The sequence below is a fragment of the Leucoraja erinacea genome, unplaced genomic scaffold (genome assembly GCF_028641065.1).
Source record: "Leucoraja erinacea ecotype New England unplaced genomic scaffold, Leri_hhj_1 Leri_785S, whole genome shotgun sequence".
NCBI classification, from domain to species: Eukaryota; Metazoa; Chordata; class Chondrichthyes; order Rajiformes; family Rajidae; genus Leucoraja; species Leucoraja erinaceus.
The window spans coordinates 41,336-66,992 of record NW_026576713.1 but is presented as its reverse complement, the minus strand read 5'-3'; the positions used below and the strand labels follow the sequence as shown (position 1 = coordinate 66,992).

The window sequence follows — 25,657 nt, the reverse complement described above, 5'->3', positions numbered from 1 at the left end:
AGATACCTGCTGATTTCTCCCAGCAGTTTCTATTGTATTATACTGGTATCGGATCCAGGGTAAGGCGGGAGAATGACAGTCAGAGCAGTGTACTGTTCTGGATGTCAGATGTGGGAGGTCATGGTGTCGGATGGCCCTCCAGACTTCCACATCTGCACCAGGTGCAGCGAGATGGGGCTCCTAAGGGACCGTATTAGGATCCTGGAGCAGCAGCTCGATGACCTCTGTCTGATCAGGGAGAGTGAGGAGGTCATAGAGGGGAGTTATAGGGAGGTGGTCACTCCAAAACCACGGGAGAGAGACATGTGGGTCACGTTAAGGAAGGGCAAGGGGCAGAGGCAGGGACGAGTGAGTACTCCAATGTCGGTACACCTCGCAAATACGTACTCCTGTTTGAGTACGGATGGGGGTTACAGCCTACCCGGGGGTAGTGACAGCGGATGGGCCTCCAGCACAGAGACCAGCTCTGTTGCTCCAAAAGGTAGGGAAAAAAAGAGGGCAATAGTAATTGGGGACTCTATTGTTAGGGGGTCGGATAGGCGATTCTGTGGACGCAATCGGGAGACCAGGATGGTGGTCTGCCTCCCTGGTGCCAAGGTCTCGGACGTGTCTCAACGCATTCAAGATATCCTTAAATCAGAGGGAGAGGAGCCTGAGGTCGTGGTACATATAGGTACAAATGACATAGGTAAAAATAGGGAAGAGGTCCTGAAGGGAGGATTTAGGGAGTTGGGAGGGAGAGTTATGAAAAAGGACCAAAAAGGTAACAATCTCAGGATTACTGCCTGTGCCACGCGACAGTGAGAGTAGGAATGGAGCGAGGTGGAGGATAAATGCGTGGCTGAAAGATTGGTGCAGAGGGCAGGGATTCAAGTTCCTGGATCATTGTGACTTATTTTGGGGAAGGTGGGACCTGTACAGAAAGGACGGGTTGCACTTGAACCGGAGGGGGGACCAATATCCTAGCGGGGGAAATTTGCAAAGGCTGCTGGGGAGACTTTAGACTAGAATGGTTGGGGCGAGGGACTCAAATTGCGAAATAGTAGACAGAATGGGAGGCAGGAAGCAGAAAAGGGAAGCACTCGGACACAAGAGGAGAAAGAAAAAAAAGGAAATAAACAGAGAATAAGAGACGGGGGGTTTCTTAAATGTGCATATTTTAATGCTAGGAGCATTGTAAGAAAAGTGGATGAGCTTAGAGTCTGGATTGACACCTGGAAGTATGATGTTGTGGCGATCAGTGAAACGTGGTTGCAGGAGGGCTGTGATTGGAAACTAAATATTCCAGGATTTCGTTGCTTCAGGTGTGATAGAATTGGAGGGGCAAGAGGTGGAGGTGTTGCATTGCTAGTCAGGGAAGATACTACAGCAGTGCTTTGGCAGGATAGATTGGAGGGCTCATCTAGGGAGGCTATTTGGGTGGAATTGAGAAGTGGGAAAGGTGTAGCAACACTTATAGGGTTGTATTATAGACCGCCAAACGGGGAACGAGAATTGAAAGAGCAAATATTAGCAGGAGATAGCAGATATTAGTAGTAAGCACAAGGTAGTGATTGTGGGAGATTTCAACTTTCCACACATAGACTGGAAAAAACAATACCATTAGTTTCAATATAATTATGGAGAGGGTCAGAACTGGACCTAGGGTTGAGATTTTTCATTGGAGAAAGGCTAACTTTGATGAGATGCGAGATGATTTAAAAGGAGTGAACTGGGACATTTTGTTTTATGGGAAAGATGTAGAAGAGAAATGGAGGACATTTAAAGGGGACATTTTAAGAGTACAGAATCTTTATGTTCCTGTTCGGTTGAAAGGAAACAGTAAAAATTGGAAAGAGCCCTGGTTTTCAAGGGAAATTGGACATCTTGTTCGGAAAAAGAGGGAGATCTACAATAATTATAGGCAGCATGAAGTAAATGAGGTGCTTGAGGAGTATAAGGAATGTAAAAAGAATCTTAAGAAAGAAATTAGAAAAGCTAAAAGAAGATATGAGGTTGCTTTGGCAAGTAAGGTGAAAGTAAATCCAAAGGGTTTCTACAGCGATATTAATAGCAAAAGGATAACGAGGGATAAAATTGGTCCATTGGAGAGACAGAGTGGACAGTTATCTGCAGAGCCAAAAGAGATGGGGGAGATATTGAACAATTTTTTTTCTTCGGTATTCACCAAGGAGAAGGATATTGAATTATGTGAGGTAAGGGAAACTAGTAGAGTAGCTATGGATACTATGAGGTTCAAAGTAAGAGAAGTACTGACACTTTTGAAAAATATAAAAGTGGATAAGTCTCCAGGTCCTGACAGGATATTCCCTAGGACATTGAGGGAAGTTAGTGTAGAAATAGCCGGGGATATGACAGAAATATTTCAAATGTCATTAGAAACGGGAATAGTCCCCGAGGATTGGCGTACTGCGCATGCTGTTCCATTGTTTAAAAAGGGTTCTAAGAGTAAACCTAGCAATTATAGACCTGTCAGTTTGACTTCAGTGGTGGGCAAATTAATGGAAAAGATACTTAGAGATAATATATATAAGCATCTAGATAAACAGGGTCTGATTAGGAACAGTCAACATGGATTTGTGCCTGGAAGGTCATGTTTGACTAATCTTCTTGAATTTTTTGAAGAGGTTACTAGGGAAATTGACGAGGGTAAAGCAGTGGATGTTGTCTATATGGACTTTAGTAAGGCCTTTGACAAGGTTCCTCATGGAAGGTTGGTTAAGAAGGTTCAACTGTTGGGTATAAATGCAGGAATAGCAAGATGGATTCAACAGTGGCTGAATGGGAGAAGCCAGAGGGTAATGGTGGGTGGCTGTTTATCGGGTTGGAGGCAGGTGACTAGTGGGGTGCCTCAGGGATCTGTGTTGGGTCCTTTGTTGTTTGTCATGTACATTAATGATCTGGATGAAGGTGTGGTAAATTGGATTAGTAAGTATGCAGATGATACCAAGATAGGGGGTGTTGTGGATAATGAAGAGGATTTCCAAAGTCTACAGAGTGATTTAGGCCATTTGGAAAAATGGGCTGAAAGATGGCAGATGGAGTTTAATGCTGATAAATGTGAGGTGCTACACCTTGGCAGGATAAATCAAAATAGGACATACATGGTAACTGGTAGGGAATTGAAGAATACAGTTGAACAGAGGGATCTGGGTATAACCGTGCATAGTTCCTTGAAGGTGGAATCTCATATAGATAGGGTGGTAAAGAAAGATTTTGGTATGCTAGCCTTTATAAATCAGAGCATTGAGTATAGAAGCTGGGATGTAATGTTAAAATTGTACAAGGCATTGGTGAGACCAAATCTGGAGTATGGTGTACAATTTTGGTTGCCCAATTATAGGAAGGATGTCAACAAAATAGAGAGAGTACAGAGGAGATTTACTAGAATGGTGCCTGGGTTTCAACAACTAAGTTACACAGATAGGTTGAATAAGTTAGGTCTTTATTCTCTGGAGCGCAGATGGTTAAGGGGGGACTTGATAGAGGTCTTTAAAATGATGAGAGGGATAGACAGAGTTGATGTGGACAAGCTTTTCCCTTTGAGAATAGGGAAGATTCAGAGAAGAGGACATGACTTCAGAATTAAGGGACAGAAGTTTAGGGGTAATATGAGGGGGAACGTCTTTACTCAGAGAGTGGTAGCGGTGTGGAATGAGCTTCCAGTGGAAGTGGTGGAGGCAGGTTCATTGGTATCATTTAAAAATAAATTGGATAGGCATATGGATGAGAAGGGAATGGAGGGTTATGGTATGAGTGCAGGCAGGTGGGACTAAGGGGAAAAAAAGTTGTTCGGCACGGACTTGTAGGGCCGAGATGGCCTGTTTCCGTGCTGTAATTGTTATATGGTTATATGGTTATATGGAAGATTCAAACAAGGGGACATGGACTTGAGAATTAAGGGACTGAAGTTTAGGGGTAACATGAGGGGGAACTTCTTTACTCAGAGAGTGGTGGCTGTGTGGAATGAGCTTCCAGTGAAGGTGGTGGAGGCAGGTTTGTTTTTATCATTGAAAAATAAATTGGATAGTTATATGGACGGGAAAGGAATGAAGGGTTATGGTCTGAACGCAGGTATATGGGACTAGGGGAGAATATGTGTTCGGCACGGACTAGAAGGGTCGAGATGGCCTGTTTCCGTGCTGTAATTGTTATATTGTTATATGAAGCTGGGCAGAGGTGGACAGTAGGCTTGAGCCTGTTCTGAATCCCCCCCCCCCCCCCCCCCGCTTGCCTCGATGGTTGTTCCGACGTTTTCCCAGAGCCGTGCTCCCATTTTTGTTGCCGTGACGTGCTCTTGTGACCTCTGTTGGTCACACTGGATCGGTGAGTAAAGTGTCTAAAATGCTTGAGTTATGCTAAAGTTTAAGTTTAAGAGTGTTTTACGATCGTAGAGTGTTAGTGCTAATGCGTTAGTAGTAAGAAAGATATTTAAAATAAACATAATAGTTTAAAAAATGCACAATCTCCGCAGAGCTACCATGACGGCGACTGGAGCCGATCGAGTAATCAACATTCCGGTCAATGGAAGTCTCTTCCTGTCTGTTTCAATTTTAGTTTAGCATAGTTTAGAGATACAGCGCAGAATTCAATTCAATTGAACTTTATTGTCATTGCACAAATACGAGTACAGGTGCAACGAAATGCAGTTTAGCATCTGGTCATAGTGCAAGATAGTAGAAATAAAAATAAAAATACAAAATAACAATAACAGGATAGCCAGGGTTCAGGGGAAAGAGTGTGGGTAGTGTGGGGAGGGGGGAAATGGGGAAGGGGAAGGGGGCTTTGTGGGTCAGTTACCTCAAATTGGTGAATTTAATATTCATACCATTGGTTTTCGACCTGCCCAGGCAGAATATGAGGTGTTGTTTCTCCAGTTTGAATGTGGCCTCTCTCTAGCAGTGGAAGAGGTCTGGAAAGAAAGGTCAGTTTGGGAATGGGAAAGAGAGTTGAAATGTAGAGCAACCGGGAGATCCATTAAACCTTGGAGGCGTAAATATTCGGTAAAGAGGTTGTCAAGACCATGCTATGAATCTATGAATCTATTCTGTTAAGAATGATCTTCTGTTCTCAGCATAATTGCTTTTAAAACATTATTGTATTGGAGGTAGGCGCGGACTAAGTGGGCTGAAGGGCCTGTTTCCACACTGTATCTCTAAACTCTAAAAAACTAACTGATTCCTCAGTGCCCAATGAAAAGAAAACAACATGAAGTAGCTCCCTTTAACCAGAGTTTTCAGCATGACCTTCCAGTCACTAACCATTTCTTTAAGTTCTGCTAGTGAATGTCAGATGTGAAACTCATGAACATCTCTGAGGGTATTGAATTAAATCTCACTTCAAAGGTTTTGCAAGATTCTTATAAAAATGCCTTGCCCTTAGTCTGTGGTATTAATAGACTCACCAGCACGATACACATCTCCAGTCTTACTGATTGTGATAGTCTTGTTTTTCACTGATCACATTTGGCCATATAGCTCTAGCTTGCGTCTCCTCCCAGGATCCCAGTGACATTTTTGTTTCCAAGAACATCTGCACACGTTGCGCGTACAAACCAAAAGTTTGTGACCTCCCATGTATCTCCAGCTCACCAAGCTAGCCAGCTGGTGGAATAGCTGCCAACTACCAAGATAATGCAGTTGTCACTGTTCCAGGAATCCAGACCTCATCTCTGGTTAGAGTTTGAACATACTCTACACGACCATATGGATTTATTTCAAGTACTCTAAGACCACCTGCTTTAGTGTCATCTGCAAACGTACTAACCATGCCATCTCCCCTGCACATTTTTCCCTCTAATTCCTGTTGACTATTCGGGTGTCAAACGTACAACTCCCAGCAAGGTGATCATTCTCTTCTAATTTCTCATATCCACCCAGAAAGCCTCACGGTAATATCGCTTTGGACAACTGCCTTGATGTTCTTCTCAATCAATAAAACAACTTCCCCTCCTCTTTTACTCCCACTTGAATCCTGCCTGCCAGGGATGCAGCTGCCACTTATAACCACCCTGTTAAATGTTTATTGGTTGGCATCGTGCCGTCCCGCTCCTTATGAGCTACAATTTAATTCTACATCTGAAATAAATGGGATGAAAGAGTCATCAGGGTTACGTCTGGGTATGACTGGAGATTACACATTAAAAGGTGATTTCAATGAGACGTGTGTCATTTTGAGGAAATACAGAAGAAATACTCAGAGGCCTGGAGAAACTCTTTATGGCCCTGGGATAGAGTGCAGTCATTAAGCAGTACACCATAGTAGGAACAACATTCAACACTACCCAGTGACCAAGAACTTGACCGTTACTAAATGGCCATCATCCATGTGACTTCACATACTGTACCATTACAGACTTGCAAAGTATGCCATCAGGTCAGGTGAGGTTCATTATTGTCACATGTACTAAGGTACAGTGCAAAGATTTATTTTGCATGCTGTCCAATTAAATCAGATAATATTACATATCAATACCATCAAACCAAACTCATGTACAATAGGTAAAGTGAAGGGAGAAATCCAGAGTGTAGAATATATAGTTTTCAGCATTGTAGTGCACCCGTTCCAGAGACAAGGGGCAATGTTTGCAATGGGGTAGAGGGGAAGTAGACAGTTCCCCAGCCTATGGAAGGGTTTTCCTGATACCGAAGGAGCTGTTCCTGAGAGTGGCGGTGGGCGCGTTCAAGCTTCTGTGTCATCTGCCCGAGCGAGGACAAGAATGAATGGCTTGGGTGGGAAAGGTCTTAGATCATGTTGACTGCTTCCCCCCTCCTACCCCACCCCCCCTTCCCCCACACACCCCACACATACACCCATAAACCCCCCTCTCCCCCACACACACTACCTACCCCCATACCGCCCCTCCTCCCACACCCTCTCCCCCGCACACACCCCCTACCCCACATGCCCCTAACCCACATCCCCCCTCCCCCACAGCACCTCCAATAGCCCCCTCCCCCACACCCCGTCTGCACAGCCCGCCTTCCCCACACTACTCTCACCCACATGCCCCACCCCCACACCCCTCTCCCCACACGCCCCTTCCCCCACACACACCCCTCCCCCACAACCTCATTTTCTCCCCCATATCCCCTCTCCCACACACATCCCTTCCCCCACTCCTCTCCTCCCCTGCACCCCCACACACCCCCGCCCCCCATTGGGGAACGGTTTGCATTGGGGGACCAGGCCCCCGTGTGACTGGGACCCAACGGGTCCCACTTAGTCTGCTTTTCCTTTAATTTCCCTCCAAATTAATTTATTCCACACAAACAAAGATTTTATATCAAAGCTAACATTATTAATGTCAGGTAATAGTTAAGCATTATAACTAATTAAAATAATATAATTAAATCAAACAATATAGTGACAAAGATGAATTCAAAAATTAGAAATCAAAATTTTGAAAATATTTAAAATTACATTCAGTTTTAGATAGATCTATGATTTGCAATGTAATTGTGGTGATGCATGGTAAGCAGATGTTGTTACCTCTTTTTGGAAGGGCACACGTGTGAAAGAAATACATCTATTTGATTCTTTACTATGATTTGTTGAGGGTGTAGGTTATGGGGCAGGTAGTGGGCTATGGTCATTTCCCATGCATCCACAAATGCTACGTTGATGCCGGCAAACATCTTTCTCATCAGTGAATTAAGTTGAAAAGTGAACCAGTCACTGTAGTTAAGAATTACAGCTTGTGTCAGGGCCCGTACATTCATAGACCTTATAACAACCACCGTATCTGGATTCCTGCTGAGCAGCTGTAGAACCGATCTTCGAATATGCTGCAGCCTTCTGATGTACCATTCTGCTGGGAAAGGGCCGAAATGGGCACATATAGCAATGCTAATAACTGTGTCTTTCCCTCCTACAATTTCATTCAGTTTATTTGAAATATAGTACAGATGCTGGCTTGAAATGGTGGCGAATTGAATTGGCGGGCCATGAATAAAATATTTCAGCATGATGTTGTTTTGCACGTCGAAGGCACACTGAGGGCCAATTATTTCTGTATTTCCAAGGTCAAATCTTCTAATACCTAAACAGAAAAATACCTGAACACTTAAATTGATGTCACAATATTGGCAATGTTAATATTGAGGAAACTGGGATAGGCACTTCAATCCAAACAATATCACAACAAAGGGAGCTGTCAATTTACCTGCCACCCAAGGTAAAGGTTGAACAAAGGGAGATAATTTTCAAAGTGAGGATGGTGGGGAGGACAGTATCTGTAATGTCCACCACTTACTGCACCCTCCTTCGTTCTTGAGCGTTTGAAGTACCAAACTCAAAGTGATGAGACCATCTTTATGTTCCCCATCTAACACTGCCATTACACCAGAGGCATCTATATTCCACCTAGGCTCCATAGAGGACGTACTTGGTCAGGCTATTGGGAATTATCCACCTTCGAGGACTTTAAAACCATCAGTACCTTCTCTTTGATAAATCATATATGGTCCAAGACATCAACATCTATGTCCCAATTCCTTAGCTTCCACGACCATTTCCTCAGTAAAAAAGCTGATTAGACATTTTCATTTAATACCTACCTCAACTCTCGTGGCACTACACAAAAATGGCTGTGCTAATACCTATTGTAATATTTTCTCTATAGCCTCCCTTTTCCTCTTAATAGACCTGTAGAATTTATTGGATTTGCCTTTATCTTGACGGCCAGATCATGTCCTCTTTATGCCTTTCGGATTGATTTCAGTAAACTCCTGCGCTTCTTATACTCAGTGAGGGATTTGCTTGATCCCGACTGCCTATAGCCGATATAGATCTCCTCAAATGTCCATGCATCTCCAAACTTGGCTTTGTCCAGGGACCCCGACAGTCCTTTCATCTGAGACGGAGGTTCACATGTACTTCTTCTAACCCCACCTACTACATCTGGTGTTCCCAATGTGGGCTCCAATGTACATCAGTGAAAACAAATGTAGACTTGGCGACTTAACATATTTGTACTTGACGAAACGTAGACTTATTTTGCTGAATACTTACACTCGATGCACAGAGACGACAGGATATCCTGATTGCCAACTATTTCAACACCCCTCCCATTCCCACACTAACCTTTCTGTCCTGGGCCTCCTCCATTGCCAGAGTGAGGCCACTCGCAAATTGGATGTCCGGCACCTCATATTTCACTTGGGTAGCTTACATCCCAGCGGTATGAATGATGATTCGATAATTTTAAGTAACATACTTATACTTCACTCCACTCTCACCTGCTTCCTCAACCTAGTCATTTAACCAGTTCCCCAGTCTCCACATTGCTTCCCTCTTGAGATCACACCTTCCCTAGCCAACAATGGGCCTACCAGGGTACCGCCCTGTCTGAGGGCATTTGTGACATCCTTCCTATAATTGGGCGACCAAAATTGTACACCATACTCCAGATTTGGTCTCACCAATGCCTTGTACAATTTTAACATTACATCCCAGCTTCTATACTCAATGCTCTGATTTATAAAGGCTAGCATACCAAAAGCTTTCTTTACCACCCTATCTATATGAGATTCCACCTTCAAGGAACTATGCACGGTTATTCCCAGATCCCTCTGTTCAACTGTATTCTTCAATTCCCTACCATTTACCATGTACGTCCTATTTTGATTTGTCCTGCCAAGGTGTAGCACCTCACATTTATCAGCATTAAACTCCATCTGCCATCTTTCAGCCCATTCTTCCAAATGGTCTAAATCACTCTGTAGACTTTGGAAATCCTCTTCATTATCCACAACACCCCCTATCTTGGTATCATCTACATACTTACTAATCCAATTTACCACACCTTCATCCAGATCATTGATGTACATGACAAACAACAAAGGACCCAACACAGATCCCTGAGGCACCCCACTAGTCATCTGACTCCAACCCGACAAACAGCCATCCACCATTACCCTCTGGCTTCTTCCATTCAGCCACTGTTGAATCCATCTTGCTACTCCTGCATTTATACCCAACAGTTGAACCTTCTTAACCAGGCTTCCATGAGGAACCTTGTCAAAGGCCTTACTAAAGTCCATATAGCCAACATCCACTGCTTTACACTCGTCAATTTCCCTAGTAACCTCTTCAAAAAATTCAAGAAGATTAGTCAAGCATGACCTTCCAGGCACAAATCCATGCTGAATGTCCCTAATCAGACCCTGTTTATCCAGATGCTTATATATATTATCTCTAAGTATCTTTTCCATTAATTTGCCCACCACTGAAGTCAAACTAACAGGTCTACAATTGCTAGCGTTACACAAAAAAGCTGGAGAAACTCAGCGGGTGCAGCAGCATCTATGGAGCGAAGGAAATAGGCAACGTTTCGGGCCGAAACCCTTCTTCAGACTGATCGGGGGCCTATAATTGCTAGGTTTACTCTTAGACTAAAAAATAATTTCTACCCATGTGCGATAAAAGAGCTTAATTCCAACAGAGAACACTGGGGAAACAAAATGTAATTCCAAGAAATGCCGCCAAATTCTTTTAAATTCTTTTCAAATACTTATTTATTATTTTACGAATAAGTGTACATATGTGTCAATGGTTGTCGTGTTTGTATTTTTTTAACCGGAGGAGATGTAATGGAATTTCGTTGTACAGTATTGTGCAATGACAATAAACGCATTCAGTCATTCATTCATTCATTAAGGGTTTGGACACGCGAGAGGCAGGAAACATGTTCCAGATGTTGGGGGAGTCCTCAACCAAGGGCCACAGTTTAAGAATAAGGGGTAAAGCATTTAGAACAGAGATGAGGAAACACTTGTGAGTCTGTGGGATTCTCTGCCTCAGAGGGCAGTGGAGGCCGGTTCTCTGAATACTTTCAAGAGAGAGCTTGATAGGGCTCTTAAAGATAGTGGAGTCTGGGGATATGGGGAGAAGGTAGGAATGGGAACGGATTGTGGATGATCAGCCATGATCACATTGAATGGCGGTACTGACTCGAAGGGACGAATGGCCTACTCTTGCACCTATTGTCTATCTGACCTTGACTATGCTCCTGAGGTCATATAACTTTCTACACCATAGCGTCAGGGTCCTTGGCATTTCACTTCTCTAAATCACTTCTACATCCATCTCCGCCCTGTTCCACACTATTTCAGTAAGATGATTGTCTACAATTACCTTGGTTCATTTCACTGATCCACTTGCACTCTGTTAGTACCACATTTAAGACTGGCTACTCAGACAATTGCTGTAATTTCTCATTTCCTTTCTCATTTAACTCTTTTCCTTATTTCAGTTTTGTATTTGGATATAAAACGGATAGACAAATAAGCCAGACAAATCTGTATAGAGTGATAAATCACACTAACCTGGAACAAATGCAGTCAAGTATTCAAACCACTGACGCATAGTGGAATCTCCAAACAGATGAACTTTTTTTCTTCGGAGGCACTCGGTAACTTTTGCAGGAGTGTTGAAGCGACGAATATTGCAGGTCAGTGGCATCCACTGGTCCTTATAATAAAAGCCAGACGGTGTAGTCATTGGTTTTCCCCGAACACATTCGTCAAGAACTGTGGCTGAATATAAGGGGAAACATAGAAACATAGAAAATAGGTGCAGGAGAAGGCCATTCGGCCCTTCGAGCCAGCACCGCCATTCATTGCGATCATGGCTGTTCGTCCCCTATCAATAACCCATGCCTGCCTTCGCCCCATATTCCTTGACTCCACTAGCCCCTAGAGCTCTAACTAACTCTCTCTTAAATCCATCCAGTGATTTGGCCTCCACTGCCCTCTGTGGCAGGGAATTCCATAAATTCACAACTCTCTGGAAGAAAAAGTTTTTTCTCACCTCAGTCTTAAATGACCTCCCCTTTATTATAAGACTGTGGCCCCTGGTTCTGGACTCGCCCAATATTGGGGAATTTTTCCTGCATCTAGTTTGTCCAGTCCTTTTATAATTTTAAATGCTTCTATAAGACCCCCTTCATCCTTCTAAACTCCAGTGAATACAAGCCTAGTCTTTTCAATATTTCCTCATATGACAATCCCGCTATCCCATGGATCAATCTTGTGAACCTACGCTGCACTGCCTTCCTCAAATTAGGAGACCAAAACTGTACACAATACTCCAGATGTGGTCTCACCAGAACCCTATACAACTGCAGAAGAAGCTTTTTAATCCTATACTGAAATCCTCTTGTTATGAAGGTCAACATTCCATTAGCTTTCTTCACTGCCTGCTGTACCTGTAAGCCAACTTTCAGTGACCGGTGTACAAGGACACCCAGGTCTCGCTGCACCTTCCCCTTACTAACCCCATTGCGATAATAATCTGCCCTCTTGTTTTTGCCGCCAAAGTGAATAACCTCACATTTATCTATATTATACTGCATCTGCCACGCATCTGCCCACTCACTCCACCTGTCCAGGTCACACTGCAACCTCCTAATGTCCTCTTCACAGTTCACACTGCCACCCAGCTTTGTGTCATCCGTAAACTTGCTAGTGTTGCTCCTAATTCCCTCTTCCAAATCATTAATATATATGGTAAACAGTTGCGGCCCCAACACTGAGCCTTGCGGCACTCTACTCACCACTGCCTGCATTCTGAAAAGGACCAGTTCACTCCTACTCTTTGCTTCCGGTCTACCAATCAATGTTCTATCCATGTTAACATCCTACCCCCAATACCATGCGCTCTAATTTTAGTCACCAGTCTCCCGTGCGGGACCTTATTATTAAAGGCTTTCTGGAAGTCTAGATACACTATATCCACTGGCACCCCTTCATTCATTTCACTTGTCACATCCTCAAAAAATTCCAGAAGATCAGTCAAGCATGATTTTCCTTTCATAAATCCATGTTGACTTGGATCCTTTTTCTGCTATCCAAATGTCCCACTATTACCTCTTTAATAATTGACTCCAGCATCTTTCCCACCACCAAAGTCAGGATAACTGGTCTGTAAATCCCTGTTTTCTCTCTCGCTCCTTTCTTGAAAAGTGGGATAACATTAGCTATCCTCCAATCTACAGGAACTGATCCTGAATATATTGAACATTGGAAAATGATCACTAATGCATCCACTATTTCTAGAGCCACCTCCCTGAGGACCCTGGGATGCGGACCATCAGGCCCAGGGGATTTATCCACCTTCAGTCCCATTGGCCTACCCAATACTGTTTCTCGCCTAATGAAAATGTATTTCAGTTCCTCTGCCCCCTTAGATCCTCTGTCCTCCAGTACATCTGGGAAATTGTTTGTGTCTCCCTTAGTGGACAGATCCGAAGTACCTATTCAACTATTTTGCCATTTCCTTGTTGCCCTTAATAATTTCACACGTGTCTGCCTTCAAGGGACCCACATTTGACTTTGCTACTCTTTTTCCCTTAACATATCTAAAGAGAAACATTTTGCCTTTGGCTATCAATACATTTTTGAGTGGTTAGGTATAATTTCCATGTACAGAATGTACAAAGTAAACTAATCTGAGCAGTACGTGAACAATGTTGTGTCAATTAGGTTGGCAGCAGGCCAGCTGGGTGGATGGTTCCTTTGTTAAGATCAATTAGCCAGAAATGAATTTCTGAAAACTGGGAGGGTGGCTAATGTTGCACCATTATTTGGGAAAGGCTCCAGGACAAATCAGGGAACTACAGGTCAGCGAGCCAGCTACCAGTGGTGGGAGAGTTGTTGGAAGGGATTCTAGGGGACAGAATTGGTGAGAATAGTCACTAAGGCTTTGGTTGCGGAAAATTGTGTCTCGTGAATCTGTCAGGTTTTTTTCGATGTCAACAAACGACTGATGAGGTCAGGGCAGTGAATATTCTCTTTATGGACTTTAGCAAAGCCTTTAACAAGATCACACATTGGTAAGCTTGTTTGCAAGATCAGATCATATGGATTCCAAGGTAGGCTGGAAATTGGATTCAAAATTGGTTTGGAGGACAAAGGGTAGTTGTGGAGGTTGTTTTTCTGATTGAAGGCCTGTGACCAGTTGTGCATGGCCGGGGTCAGTGTGGGTCCACTGCTGTTTGTTAACATTGTTAGTAAATTTATACCTAAATTGCTGAAATGGTGGACAGTGAGTAATACTTACACAACAGGGCTCATTTTCTCCATATTCTACTGAATCACAGAGCTATAGAGCATGGCAACTTCGGACTGCTTTGTCCGTGTTGAGCATTCTAGGATTCTGAGCTTGTCCCATTTGCCCACATTTAGCCTCTAACTGTCAAAACCTTTCCTATCAATTTCTATCTTATTAAGTAGCATTCCAGAGTGAGAATGATGCCCGAGATCCTTCTTACCCTATGCTCTCTCAAACCTCACAGTAATATTGAAGTACATAACAGAATAGATCAGTTGGGGAGGTGAGCTAAGGACTGGCCAATGGAATGTAACTGTGATCAGTGTGATACGTTGCATGTTGGTCTGTCAACCAGGGCAGGACTTGCACAGTAAATAGTACAACCTTGTAAAATGGTGCAGATGGAGTTACTACAGATAAAGTATATCAAATTATGAGAGGCAGCAATAAAGTGAACACCCAGTATTTATCCCAATTTAGAGGATTCTAAAGTTAAAGAGCATAGGGTAAGAAAGATCTCAGATGCATATTTTTCACATCTGGAATGAACTGCCAGAGGAGGTCACAGAATTGCTACTTTAAAATTTCATATCACCAAAGTGATTAGTAGTATCTGGCTCAGTGAACTCAATGGAAGAACTGCACTGAGTAGATGTATGTTGGGTGATGATCTGCCTCTACTACTGATGGTCCACACCAGGAAAGAGATTTAAATCCCAGAAAATGCAGTTTTATCTTAGATTATATTTTCAACCATGTATTAAAATTATAAAAATACAATTGGCAACCATATCTCCTATACGAATAAATGGATTGTATTGGTTGAGAGGTGCATAATATTGAATCAATACTAGTCCTGGAAAATAATACATTTTGCTGATTAAATTATAACTTAAATGTTCTTCAAATTCAAGAAAGAACTACATGTGCTGTAAAGTTATATTTTGTTTGTAAGGTCTGCATATTTATAGCGAGGAACTGCTTCACTATTCTATTATTATTTCCTCCAATACACTAGACTATAATTTTTTTAGACATGATTGAAAATGATCTTACCTGGTTGAGGTGACGGCTCTACGATTATATAACCCATGGCACAGGGTAATATGGGTATGTTGAGGTTGACTTTACTGCAAATGTTAATACCATTCATTAAGTCACTGTGTCAATATAACATGCATACAAAGGACAGTCCAAGAAAGTCATCAAATAATCTACTTATCAAACCTAGCACATCGTAATTAACGTAGCTTCCACAATTTTAGCTTCAAATGTCATCTTCTGAATAGTATGGAACCTGTAATTTAAGAAATCCATCTAAATCCAAATTGATCTACGTTAAATTACATTATTCTACAGGTAACAATTGATTTTCTTAAAATATCAGACTTTGTAACTAACAACTAAAACATCAGGTTAGAGGATAATAGTAAGATTAAACGAGAAATTACCAGTTTGATGTTTGATCTTTATTTTATGAAGAGTTACGATGAGGGATTACGTGAAGAAGCCCGCCAGTGGGCATGCGCGTCAATCTTCAAAACAGCGGTGTGAAATCACAGACAACAGTAGTTGAAGTGACACAGTAAGATTAGAGAAACCTAGAATTACCAGATGACCTTTATGATACGAGTGTTGGGAGCAGAGGGCACGTAATCGCTCATCGTAACTCCTCATAAAATGAAGATCAAACTTCAAACTAGTAAGTTCTCGTTTAATCTTACTATTTTACTTCGGTGTCACGTGAGTGATTCCGTGAAGATTTCAAAGCTCTGTAATTTCATGCCGTGGAAAAGTCCACACAAACACAACAGCATCAGTTGACCACAGACAATGGAAACATTGATAACGCATACAGACGTGACATGGATTTAAAACATGCTGATGCTATTTAATGAACAAATAATAATAATAATAGTAACCCCTCTCATCTGGGAGGAACTATAAAATAGATCCTAAAATAGAGTTGGCAAATACCCCCGGTCTGGCTATGGGTTATTATAAAATGTTTGGAAAGCTCGTTCATTAGACCATCCTGCAGTCACTAGGATGTGGTCCAGCCATAACCCTTGCTGCTGATGTTGTAGCAGCCCTGGTGGAGTGAGATTAGAAAATATTAATATATACTCCTGCATAAGGCAAAAACCCGTTTTAGCCACCTGGAGATGGTCTGAACTGATACCTTCTAATGAGGTTTTTCGTAACTAACAAACATTGCTAGTATCAGAGCCTCTAAGGCTCTAGGTGACCTTGACGTATTGTTGTAAATGTGTGACCACACATAACCGAAGGTGCATGGGGTATGCCGTGAGAACTAGTTTGAGACCTGATGCCCCTGGGTTGCTCTACTTAACTAAATCATAAACGTAAAATATTATATTATTTTGTAGGTGTAACCATCCTGTCCAGTCGCAATTTATGTAGTCACTGGACCCGTTGCACTGAGACCAGAGCCCTGAGGATAACTAACTCATGACAGCCGGGCCAAAGATAAGGATGTAGCTGGAGCAACCCTGGTGAAGTAGTGTTAACACAATTACAATATCCCATACGTCTGTGTGCTTGGGCCTGGGAGAACTCGTGTTAAAGATATCCTTTATAAACTGGATATCAAAGGGAGAGACACGACAGAGTGGGTCCCGCTCGCTGCAGCAAATATGATGAGAAGGCACGTTGGGCTAAGTTAATGGCTTTATAACAATTTATTGTCAAAGACCGATTTGAAATTAACTCCAAGACGTCAGTAATCCATGCCATATTATATGTAACATAGTATTTAAACAAAACACTTCCCATCTCCTGAAGAGGAAATGTACTGATGTTTTGGTGCTAGCCCTGCACTCTGCAGTGAGCACACACATGGATCGGTCTGACAATCCGAGCCGCAGGAGCAGTCTTCTCAGAGTCTGCAAGTCAATGAATTGATTTTATCATGCAGGGGCTGGTTTCCTGAGTCACAGGCTGAACCAGCAAAGTTTTATGTTTAGAATAACCATATAAGGTTATATTATATTCCCAATATAAGCGGGAACCATGCCTGCATAGGCCAGTCAGACAGTACGAAAAACTCTGAAGCGGGATCTTGCTGAATTTATTGCAATACCCAACTGACGAGGCAAAATAGAGAAAAGGCATAAAAGAACATTCCTCCCCCATGTAGCAAGAATGTATCTCTCGCCACTGTGAACCACATATTTATGCAACCGGTGAATGAGCCTGGATACAAACATATCGATATTCGGTGTTTCATTGAGCCATAACGTCATAAAATACATCCATTCTGTGTTGTCATTGATTTTACGTGATGATACACCAGCACCAAATGAGGTTAGGTAAATATGACTGGATTGAACCCATGTGACTAACATATGCTACCATCACAATGTATCAGCTTGGAATTGAGCATGCCAATTATGCATATTCGCACAATAACCATATAACCATATAACAATTACAGCACGGAAACAGGCCATCTCGACCCTTCTAGTCCGTGCCGAACACATAATCTCCCCTAGTCCCATATACCTGCGCTCATACCATAACCCTTCATTCCCTTCCCATCCATATAACTATCCAATTTATTTTTAACCCTTTAACCCATAGAATGCACAGAGTGTCTTTAGGTAGTTGATACCAATAACTGGGGAATGGTAACGCATGCAAATCCCATCTGCCTCCGTGACTAGAGATGGCATTGGTAATTTTCCATCTTTGAGCACTAGCATCACTTTGTAATATAACTGAAGATTTAGTGACCAAAAGCTACTGGAGCAATGCTGAATACTGTTCATCCACAATTGTGACTTTGGTAGCTTCAGCTGGTAAGGCATAGGTCTGTTAACAATGACCTACATGGCACCTGAGAGGTTACTACTTTGCACGTTGTAAGTTCTGATAATGCAAGGCTCAATTTGCACAGCTGAAACACAGCTGCTATATTGCCAATTACACTTGATGAATAGAAGGCTGCTTCATAACAACAAGGTTGTTACAGGCTTCTATTGTTTCCACTCTCTTCCCCAGGGCGGAGTCACAGACAAATTAATAATTAAAGGTAAATCCCATAATCAATAACGCTAGTTGGTAGCAACTTAAATTTAACTGGATGGATGAGGAACCTCAAATTCTCAATTATAGTTTGAGGCTGAAACTGTTGATTTTAGCAAAATACAGCGTTTAGAATATCATCCAGATAAGCCAGAACAAGTGTTTTTGAGCTTTTGGCAGTCCAAGCACCGGTTTAGTAATTTGGTAAATAACCTGGGAGCTGAATTTAGCACATTTTGCAACCCTTTAACTGTTATAATTGTCCCATCCAGATAAATTTCAAATGTCTCTGGTGATCCCTGAGAATGGAAATCAGTTGTTTAACAGTAAGGAAGTTCTATATTCTGAAAAGTCTATGTTGCACATGCGAGTTAAATAAAGGATGAATCGACATCCTCCATCGTTCACAATAAACAGGCCACGACTGCCATAATTCCCAGCCTGCCTCGAACGAAAACTCTGACCAGATTCCCGAGCTTGTCTCGAAAGGCAATCCTGGACTTAATAACGAGCCTGCCTCGAAAGACAACTCTGGCCCCAATTCCAAGCCATGCTTGGAACCATTGTATACTGTGTAAAATAAACCAATCACATAGAAACATAGAAATTAGGTGCAGGAGTAGGCCATTCGGCCCTTCGAGCCTGCACCGCCATTCAATATGATCATTTAGTTTATAAACGGATCTGAATCTCATGTTATCATTGTCATTTGTACAAAAAACAAGTGTAAATATTACCAACTTGTAAATGGTCCACATACCCCATGTTTCTGAAGAACCAGACCCACCTACCTCCATGGTTACCAGTGGTCTTATGGTAAGCACAAAGGCCCCTGATGTGGGTTCTATTCCCGTCCTTGATTGGAGAGTAGGACTGGTAGGGTGTGTGGATTCCATATTTCCTGAGACCGGCTTGGACCTTGGCCTGAAAGACCTCTGCCCAGCTTTCAAGCTGCCACCAGCTTCAGTGATCTGCTTACTGCCGATGAAGCATGGAGTGTGTTGTCGCCGAAACGATGAAGCTTTGTTCGTCGTTGGTACCTTGATCAGCCCGACAACTTTTGCTTCCTCATCCAGGTATACCTGTTGGATAAATCTTACCCGAAGAGAAGATTCGGTGGCTGGTTTCATGCCTCAAATTTCACCCCTGATAGCGCTGTTCACAGCCAGCACTTATAGGGTGATTTCACCAAATGTCAAATGACCGTAGATCCCCCCTCACGTGACCGAAAATTTTAACTGGAGGACATATGTCACTTCGGTACATGTTAGTGAATGGGGAAACACGCACTTTCCCATCCGTTAAAAACATGGAAAACGGCCGATTTTTGAGCTGAAATTTTCTGTGCTAGTCGGGGTGACCGTGAAGCACAGCGACCTAAATTTTCAGGCAAAAAAAAAGATAGAAAGTAAGGTAATTACAAGAGGGAACTGAAGGTGGAAAACAGCGGAAGTGAACAGCCGACATTTGCCGTGGAGATTTAAAGATCCAAAATATTGGGAATTATCGCGTTTGCTCGCTGAATTTCATCAAGTTAATAATGCCTTACTTTTGATGAAATGCAGCGAGCAAATGCAATAATTCCCGATATTTAGGTCGCTGTGCTTCACGGTCACCCCGACTAACACAGAAAATTTCAGCTCAAAAATCGGCCGTTTTCCATGTTTTTAACGGGTGGGAAAGTGCGTGTTTCCCCATTCACTAACATGTACCGAAGTGACATATGTCCTCCAGTTAAAATTTTCGGTCACGTGAGGGGGGATCTACGCTCATTTGACATTTGGTGAAATCACCCTATAGCGTGAGGGGAACTCTGGCCTCTTCCGGGTTTTCTGCCAACGGCTGGAACCAACTCTTCCGTCATTAACCCCTTCGTTTGCGAGTATTTCCTTAGAGCCATATGCATGTGCTCCAGTATCTTCCACGGACATACTTTTGAATTTGAAGTCAGTTACACACTGTCCACTCGCACTCCCCTCCACAGACCATATAACAATTACAGCATGGAAACAGGCCATCTCGACCCTTCTAGTCCGTGCCGAACACATAATCTCCTCTAGTCCCATATACCTGCGCTCAGACCATAACCCTCCATTCCCTTCCCATCCATATAACTATCCAATTTATTTTTAAATGATAAAAACGAACCTGCCTCCACCACCTTCACTGGAAGCTCATTCCACACAGCCACCACTCTCTGAGTAAAGTTCCCCCTCATGTTACCCCTAAACTTCAATCCCTTAATTCTCAAGTCATGTCCCCTTGTTTGAATCTTCCCTACTCTCAGTGGGAAAAGCTTTTCCACGTCAACTCTGTCTATCCCTCTCATCATTTTAAAAACCTCTATCAAGTCCCCTCTTAACCTTCTGCGCTCCAAAGAATAAAGCCCTAACTTGTTCAACCTTTCTCTGTAACTTAGTTGCTGAAACCCAGGCAACATTCTAGTAAATCTCCTCTGTACTCTCTCTATTTTGTTGACATCCTTCCTATAATTAGGCGACCAAAATTGTACCCCATACTCCAGAATTGGCCTCACCAATGCCAGCGGCCGTCGGGAGACAGGGAGATTTGTAGGCAGCACTGAAAACAGGTGCTGCCGCAGACCCCTGAGGATACCTGCACTGATAACTCCCTCCTTTGGAGAATCGTTATGGCGCAACCTCTCCATCAGGTGCTCCATGTGGGTTTAGACGTCCGTAGCCACTACCCATTGAAGGAGGGAAACCCTCCTGGCCCGACTCGTCCGAATCCAAAGGCCTGACCGACTTACTCCTGGTTTTACCCCTTTTCTGGGGCACCATAGCGGTCTGGGAGCCGCTGACCCCTTTGTCAGCGACTTCGGTAGCGAACCCGACGGCCGCCGGCTACCCGCGCTTCAGCGGTCCGGACCGGGATATCCCCACGGTCCATAACCGTTTTCCCCGCGGCCCGTCTGGACTTCGCCCCGAAATCTAATCCAGCAGGAAAACTCTGTAACAGAGCCTCCAGCAAGACAAAACACAGAACCTGGAAATAAGTTTTAAAACTTGCCTGCAGGTTTAAACTTGCCGCTAGAACGAGCAGTGCACCTGCCAGTCAGTCGCTGCACCATGCGCTAGATGTAATGACGCGCAAGCGCACTGGCGGGCTTCTTCACGGAATCACTCACGTGACTCTGAAGTAAAATCAGAGATTATTCCCAATTCAAGCAAAACTCATTTTCTAGAACAAGGTCTGAAGCCTGGCAGGTCACAACTTTTCATGCACCAGGTGACAAAATTTCGCATATCCAGTCATTGTTCCAGTAACTCATTTACATGTTTATGGTCTGCTAGGAAAATAGTCTCTTTCTATTCCCTCCTCCAGTGCCTTCATAATTTAATCCACCTCAAATAAATCACCCCTCAGTCTCCTGTTCCATGGAAAGAACTGAATTTGATTCGTTTTTTGAAGAAGCAACTATGAAGGTTAATGAGGGCAGGGTTGTAGATGTACACTATATAGACTTTATCAAGGCCTTTGTAGCAGGTTAACCAATGGTCGTCTGCTCTGGAAGAGTAGACCGCTCGGGGTCTAGGGAGAGATAGCTAACTGGAAACAAAATTGGCTTCATGGTAGGAAGTAGATGGTGGTAGAAGGTTGCTTTTTGGACTGGTGGTCTGTGAATAGTGGTGTGCCTCAGGGATCAGTATGGGGTCCATCGCTGTTTGTCATCTGCTTGAGATTTGGATGAGAATGTACAAGGCATTTGATTTGATTCAATTTATTGTCATTGCACTTTTCAGTGCAATGAAATGGTTTAGCCTGCAGTCATAACATAGAATAAATAACAAACACTCAACACAGTTTAAAGTCCCAAAGTCATTGTCTCTTCCCTCCTTGCTCTCCCTCTCCCTCTGCGCTGAGGCAATCCAAGCCTCCGATGTTGTGACCCGCCGGGTGATGGTAAATTAGTCCCGCGGCTTAATCCGTGCTCCGCAAGTGGGCCGGTTCAAACTCCGCGGCCCAGGGCGGTCGAAGCTATCGAAGCTGCCGTCCTCCAGTCCAGCGGATGCAGCTGTAGTTGCGGGAGCTCCGGAAAACAGAACTCGAGCTCCCGATGATGTTGTCCACTGGCCCGCGGCTGAGCCTCTGAGGCTCCAAAGTCGGGTCGGAAGTTGGGTCGCCCCGCAACCACAGCCCCGAAGTCGACCAACCTCGCGTTGGTAAGTCCTGGCTCTGCCTCCGCAGCCTCGAGGTCAGTCGCAGTTGGAGGCCGCCAGCTCCGCGATAGGCCTCAGCGCAGATGGACACGGAGACGGGGGATCCGGTAGGAAAGGTCGCATCCCCCCCGAAGGAAGAGTCATAAAACATGTTACCCCCCCCCCCCCACACATACACACACATACACAACTAAATAAACCAAAATAAACGAAAAACGGGACAAGAGAAAACAAAAAACAGAAAAGACAAACGGACTGCAGGCGAGCCGCAGCTGCAAGGCAGCGCCGCCACTTCCGGAAGCATGATAAGTGAGTTTGCAAATGATATTAAAATGGGTAGTTTCATAAACAATGAAGATGATTATCAAGAACTATGGCAGGGTGTTGATCAGCTGAGCAAATGTGCCCAGGGCTTGCTAATGGAGTTTAATGTAGATGAGTATGAACACTGCATGTCTCTATTGTAGCCACATTGCTAGCAACTAAACTTCTACAAAGCAAGTTATTGTGAGACAATTGTTGTAAATAATCATTTCAGAACAGAGGGTAGTCACAAGCGATGGTAGATGCCGGAATTTGGAACAAAAAAATAAACTGCTGGAAGAATTCTGCAGGTCAAGCAGCATCTGTGGAGCCAAAGTGATAGTCGTCTCAGATTGAAACTAATGCAGGGTCTCAAACGTGAAACATAGACTGGACATTATTTTCCATTTGATTATTTCACACATGCTCAGCTCATGGTCTATAAAGTTTATCGAGAAGACCAAAATAATTAACAACAATTTAACTGGAAGAATATTGATACAGAATAGAGAATCAGGAACTGTTGCAAAATGCCATCGATGGTGATTTTACTTCGGAGTCACGTGAGTGATTCCGTGAAGACCCCAGCTCCAGTGCGCATGCGGCATTATCGCACAGCGTGCAGAACGCGGCAGCCAGCGGGAGTCGGGCTAGCTCCCGCATCCAAGGACGAGAGGTAAGTACTTACCTTAATCGGGCCTTGTGGTTTTTGCTCCAGCGGGAGCAAAGTGAGGCATGGTGAGCGGGCCCCGTTTCGACTCCAGCGTGGGGCCGACAGTGACGGGGAAAAGGTGCCACCCGGACCGCTAACGCTGCGGACCAAAGGTGCCACCCGGACCGCTAACGCTGCGGACCGCTGCGGGGAGCTGCGCTATGCCGGTCCACTGAACAGCTGTTCCGTACAGCCGCGGACCGGCGGGAAATTTAAAAAAACCCGACCGGCAGCCCTGCAGACTCCTGACTAGGAGAATCACCGCCCGGGAACCGCCACAACGCCGCCTGGAAAACGGCAGGCAGCCTCTACATACAGGTAAGGGGAAATCTTACCAATTTACAGGTTCTACAGGAGCCATCTTCCTCCAAGCTGGAACAGGTTGGAGACAGCAAAAATGAGTATGTCTGTCTCCCCAAGCCAGAGGAGGTCATGAAGTTCACCTCCAGGAGAAGGACTGCCTGCCCAACTCCACACGAGGGTCCTTATCTGGGAGGCAGCCACCGGTAGCGGTGGAGCTATTTCAATGCTCCCGCTCACTCGACACCGAGCCGCTCCCTGTGCCGCCGGTGTAAAGGGGCACTGGCTGAATGCCAAGGGAGCTGACTCCTACCCCAGTGCTATTGCACTAGCCATCTCCCTTGTCGAGGGATTGATGCAACAGCGGAGTGGAGTGCCTTGCCTCCTCCCATTTAGCGCATCCTTTATGCTCCTTTTTAAGGGCTAAGGCTAAAGGAGGCCAGGGCTGGGCTGGCTTAAGCGCTGGGCAGGCGGACGAGAACAGCAGTATGCCAGGGGAGCAGGATCAGGAAGAGCCACTGGGTGTCGTGGGCCACTACATGGCTCCTCCACGCGACCATCTTCCCAACAAAAGCCCTGCAGGAGGGCCTTTCCAGAGGCAAATCCGCAGGCAGCTGGGTCTCGTAGACTCACAGACAAGCAGCGAATTCTACAGAAGGTCAAGATGTTACCACCTTTGCTCGCCTTTGGTGCTGACGCCTAAGATGTTCCCATATTTGGGATACTCGACTGAACGATGGTGCATATAGACCTGCCCGCAACCCCGAATATATGGGGCTATGCAAGCCGCTGCTGTGGGGAAGAGGGAGCAGGCTATGGGACGAGCAGGACATCACATCCAACACCCAGCTGGCAGCACCCCTCGGCATCCACCAGCAATATCAAACAAGGACTGGTGAAAGCCTGGTGACCGCTGCAGATCCCCCATAGTTCTTTTTAGACGGGGCCCAGAGCGGAGCCGTGGGAAGATGCGCCGCCCCACCGACAGCACCAGCATACCAGCAAACTACGCCTTCATGAAAAACAACAAGCATGGAGGTAGGTAGTCTGGTTCCTCCCAGTTTACACTAAAACAAGGGTGTTCTACTAAACTGCATGGGGAGTGGGCTAAGCATGGGATGCTGTCACAAATAACCAAAATATACTCAACAGCATTAGAGGATAAAAACGAATTCAAATTGGGCATTTTACTGCCAGTTCAGCAATGCGCCCAAAGGGCTGTTTCTCCCTCTAAGAAAAGAGAAGTGAGAAGGCAAGCTGAACTAAACAGGCACATTACTAAACGGATTGGAATTTGTATCGAATATATTCACCAAAACTATAAAAGATGATGAATGTAGCATCATCATTGATCTAATATCACTAAATAAATCTGTTGAGTATATCCACTTTAAGATGGAGGTGGAGTTTTGTCACTGCCAGACATCTGATCTCCCTAGGATACCTATGGGGAGCATTGATATGGGAGATGCTAACTATCTTATACCATACACTAGGATCATTATAGATACCTAAATATATTTACCTGGATCATGGATATCCCGGTTAGGGCAACCATGGGAGCATATAGCATTTCATATGGTCTAAACCTCCGCCCTAAACTATTAAAAATGGCCATGAAAATATTAAGAAAACAAGCATAATCATGGCACATATTGGATGATATCCTCATATTAGGGGAAACAAAGGAATTAGCTGTGGAGCAGTTCTAGCTACGAAACAGCTCCCTAAAGCTGAGGTTCATCCCACGCCCAGATAAACCAGAATTGAAGCGTTACTACCAAGGATTATCTGGGCTTCAATAACAATTCCGTCCATATGACTGTTACTTTGCCAAGACACTTGGGTCACTATAATCAAATCATGAATGTACCCACTGAAGCTATATCACAATTAAGGTGGTGGGCAGACATATATTTGGCATAGTTTTCAGCCCTATTATCATCACCAATCCCAACTTGGTTATTTTAAAAACCAATGCCAGTACTTTAGGCTGGGGAGCAACTAAACTCCATATCCAGCACAGGTAACAGATGGACCAAGTCACAAACATCGTTACTAC

At 44.0% G+C, this 25,657-nt stretch overlaps 1 protein-coding gene across 1 annotated transcript in view; it reads right to left on the bottom strand.

The window, feature by feature from the left end:
• Positions 1 to 7,364: 7,364 nt before the first annotated feature.
• The window catches only part of LOC129694762 (NXPE family member 3-like), a 31,172-nt gene continuing 12,879 nt past the window's right edge, over positions 7,365 to 25,657 (bottom strand). Inside the window, exons 3-5 of the mRNA XM_055631515.1 lie at positions 15,109 to 15,182; positions 11,328 to 11,537; positions 7,365 to 8,041 (exon numbers count right to left, since the gene is read on the bottom strand). Of these exons, the coding sequence (XP_055487490.1) occupies positions 7,488 to 8,041; positions 11,328 to 11,537; positions 15,109 to 15,182 (838 nt within the window). The 3' untranslated portion in view covers positions 7,365 to 7,487. The remainder of the gene's footprint in view (positions 8,042 to 11,327; positions 11,538 to 15,108; positions 15,183 to 25,657) is intronic.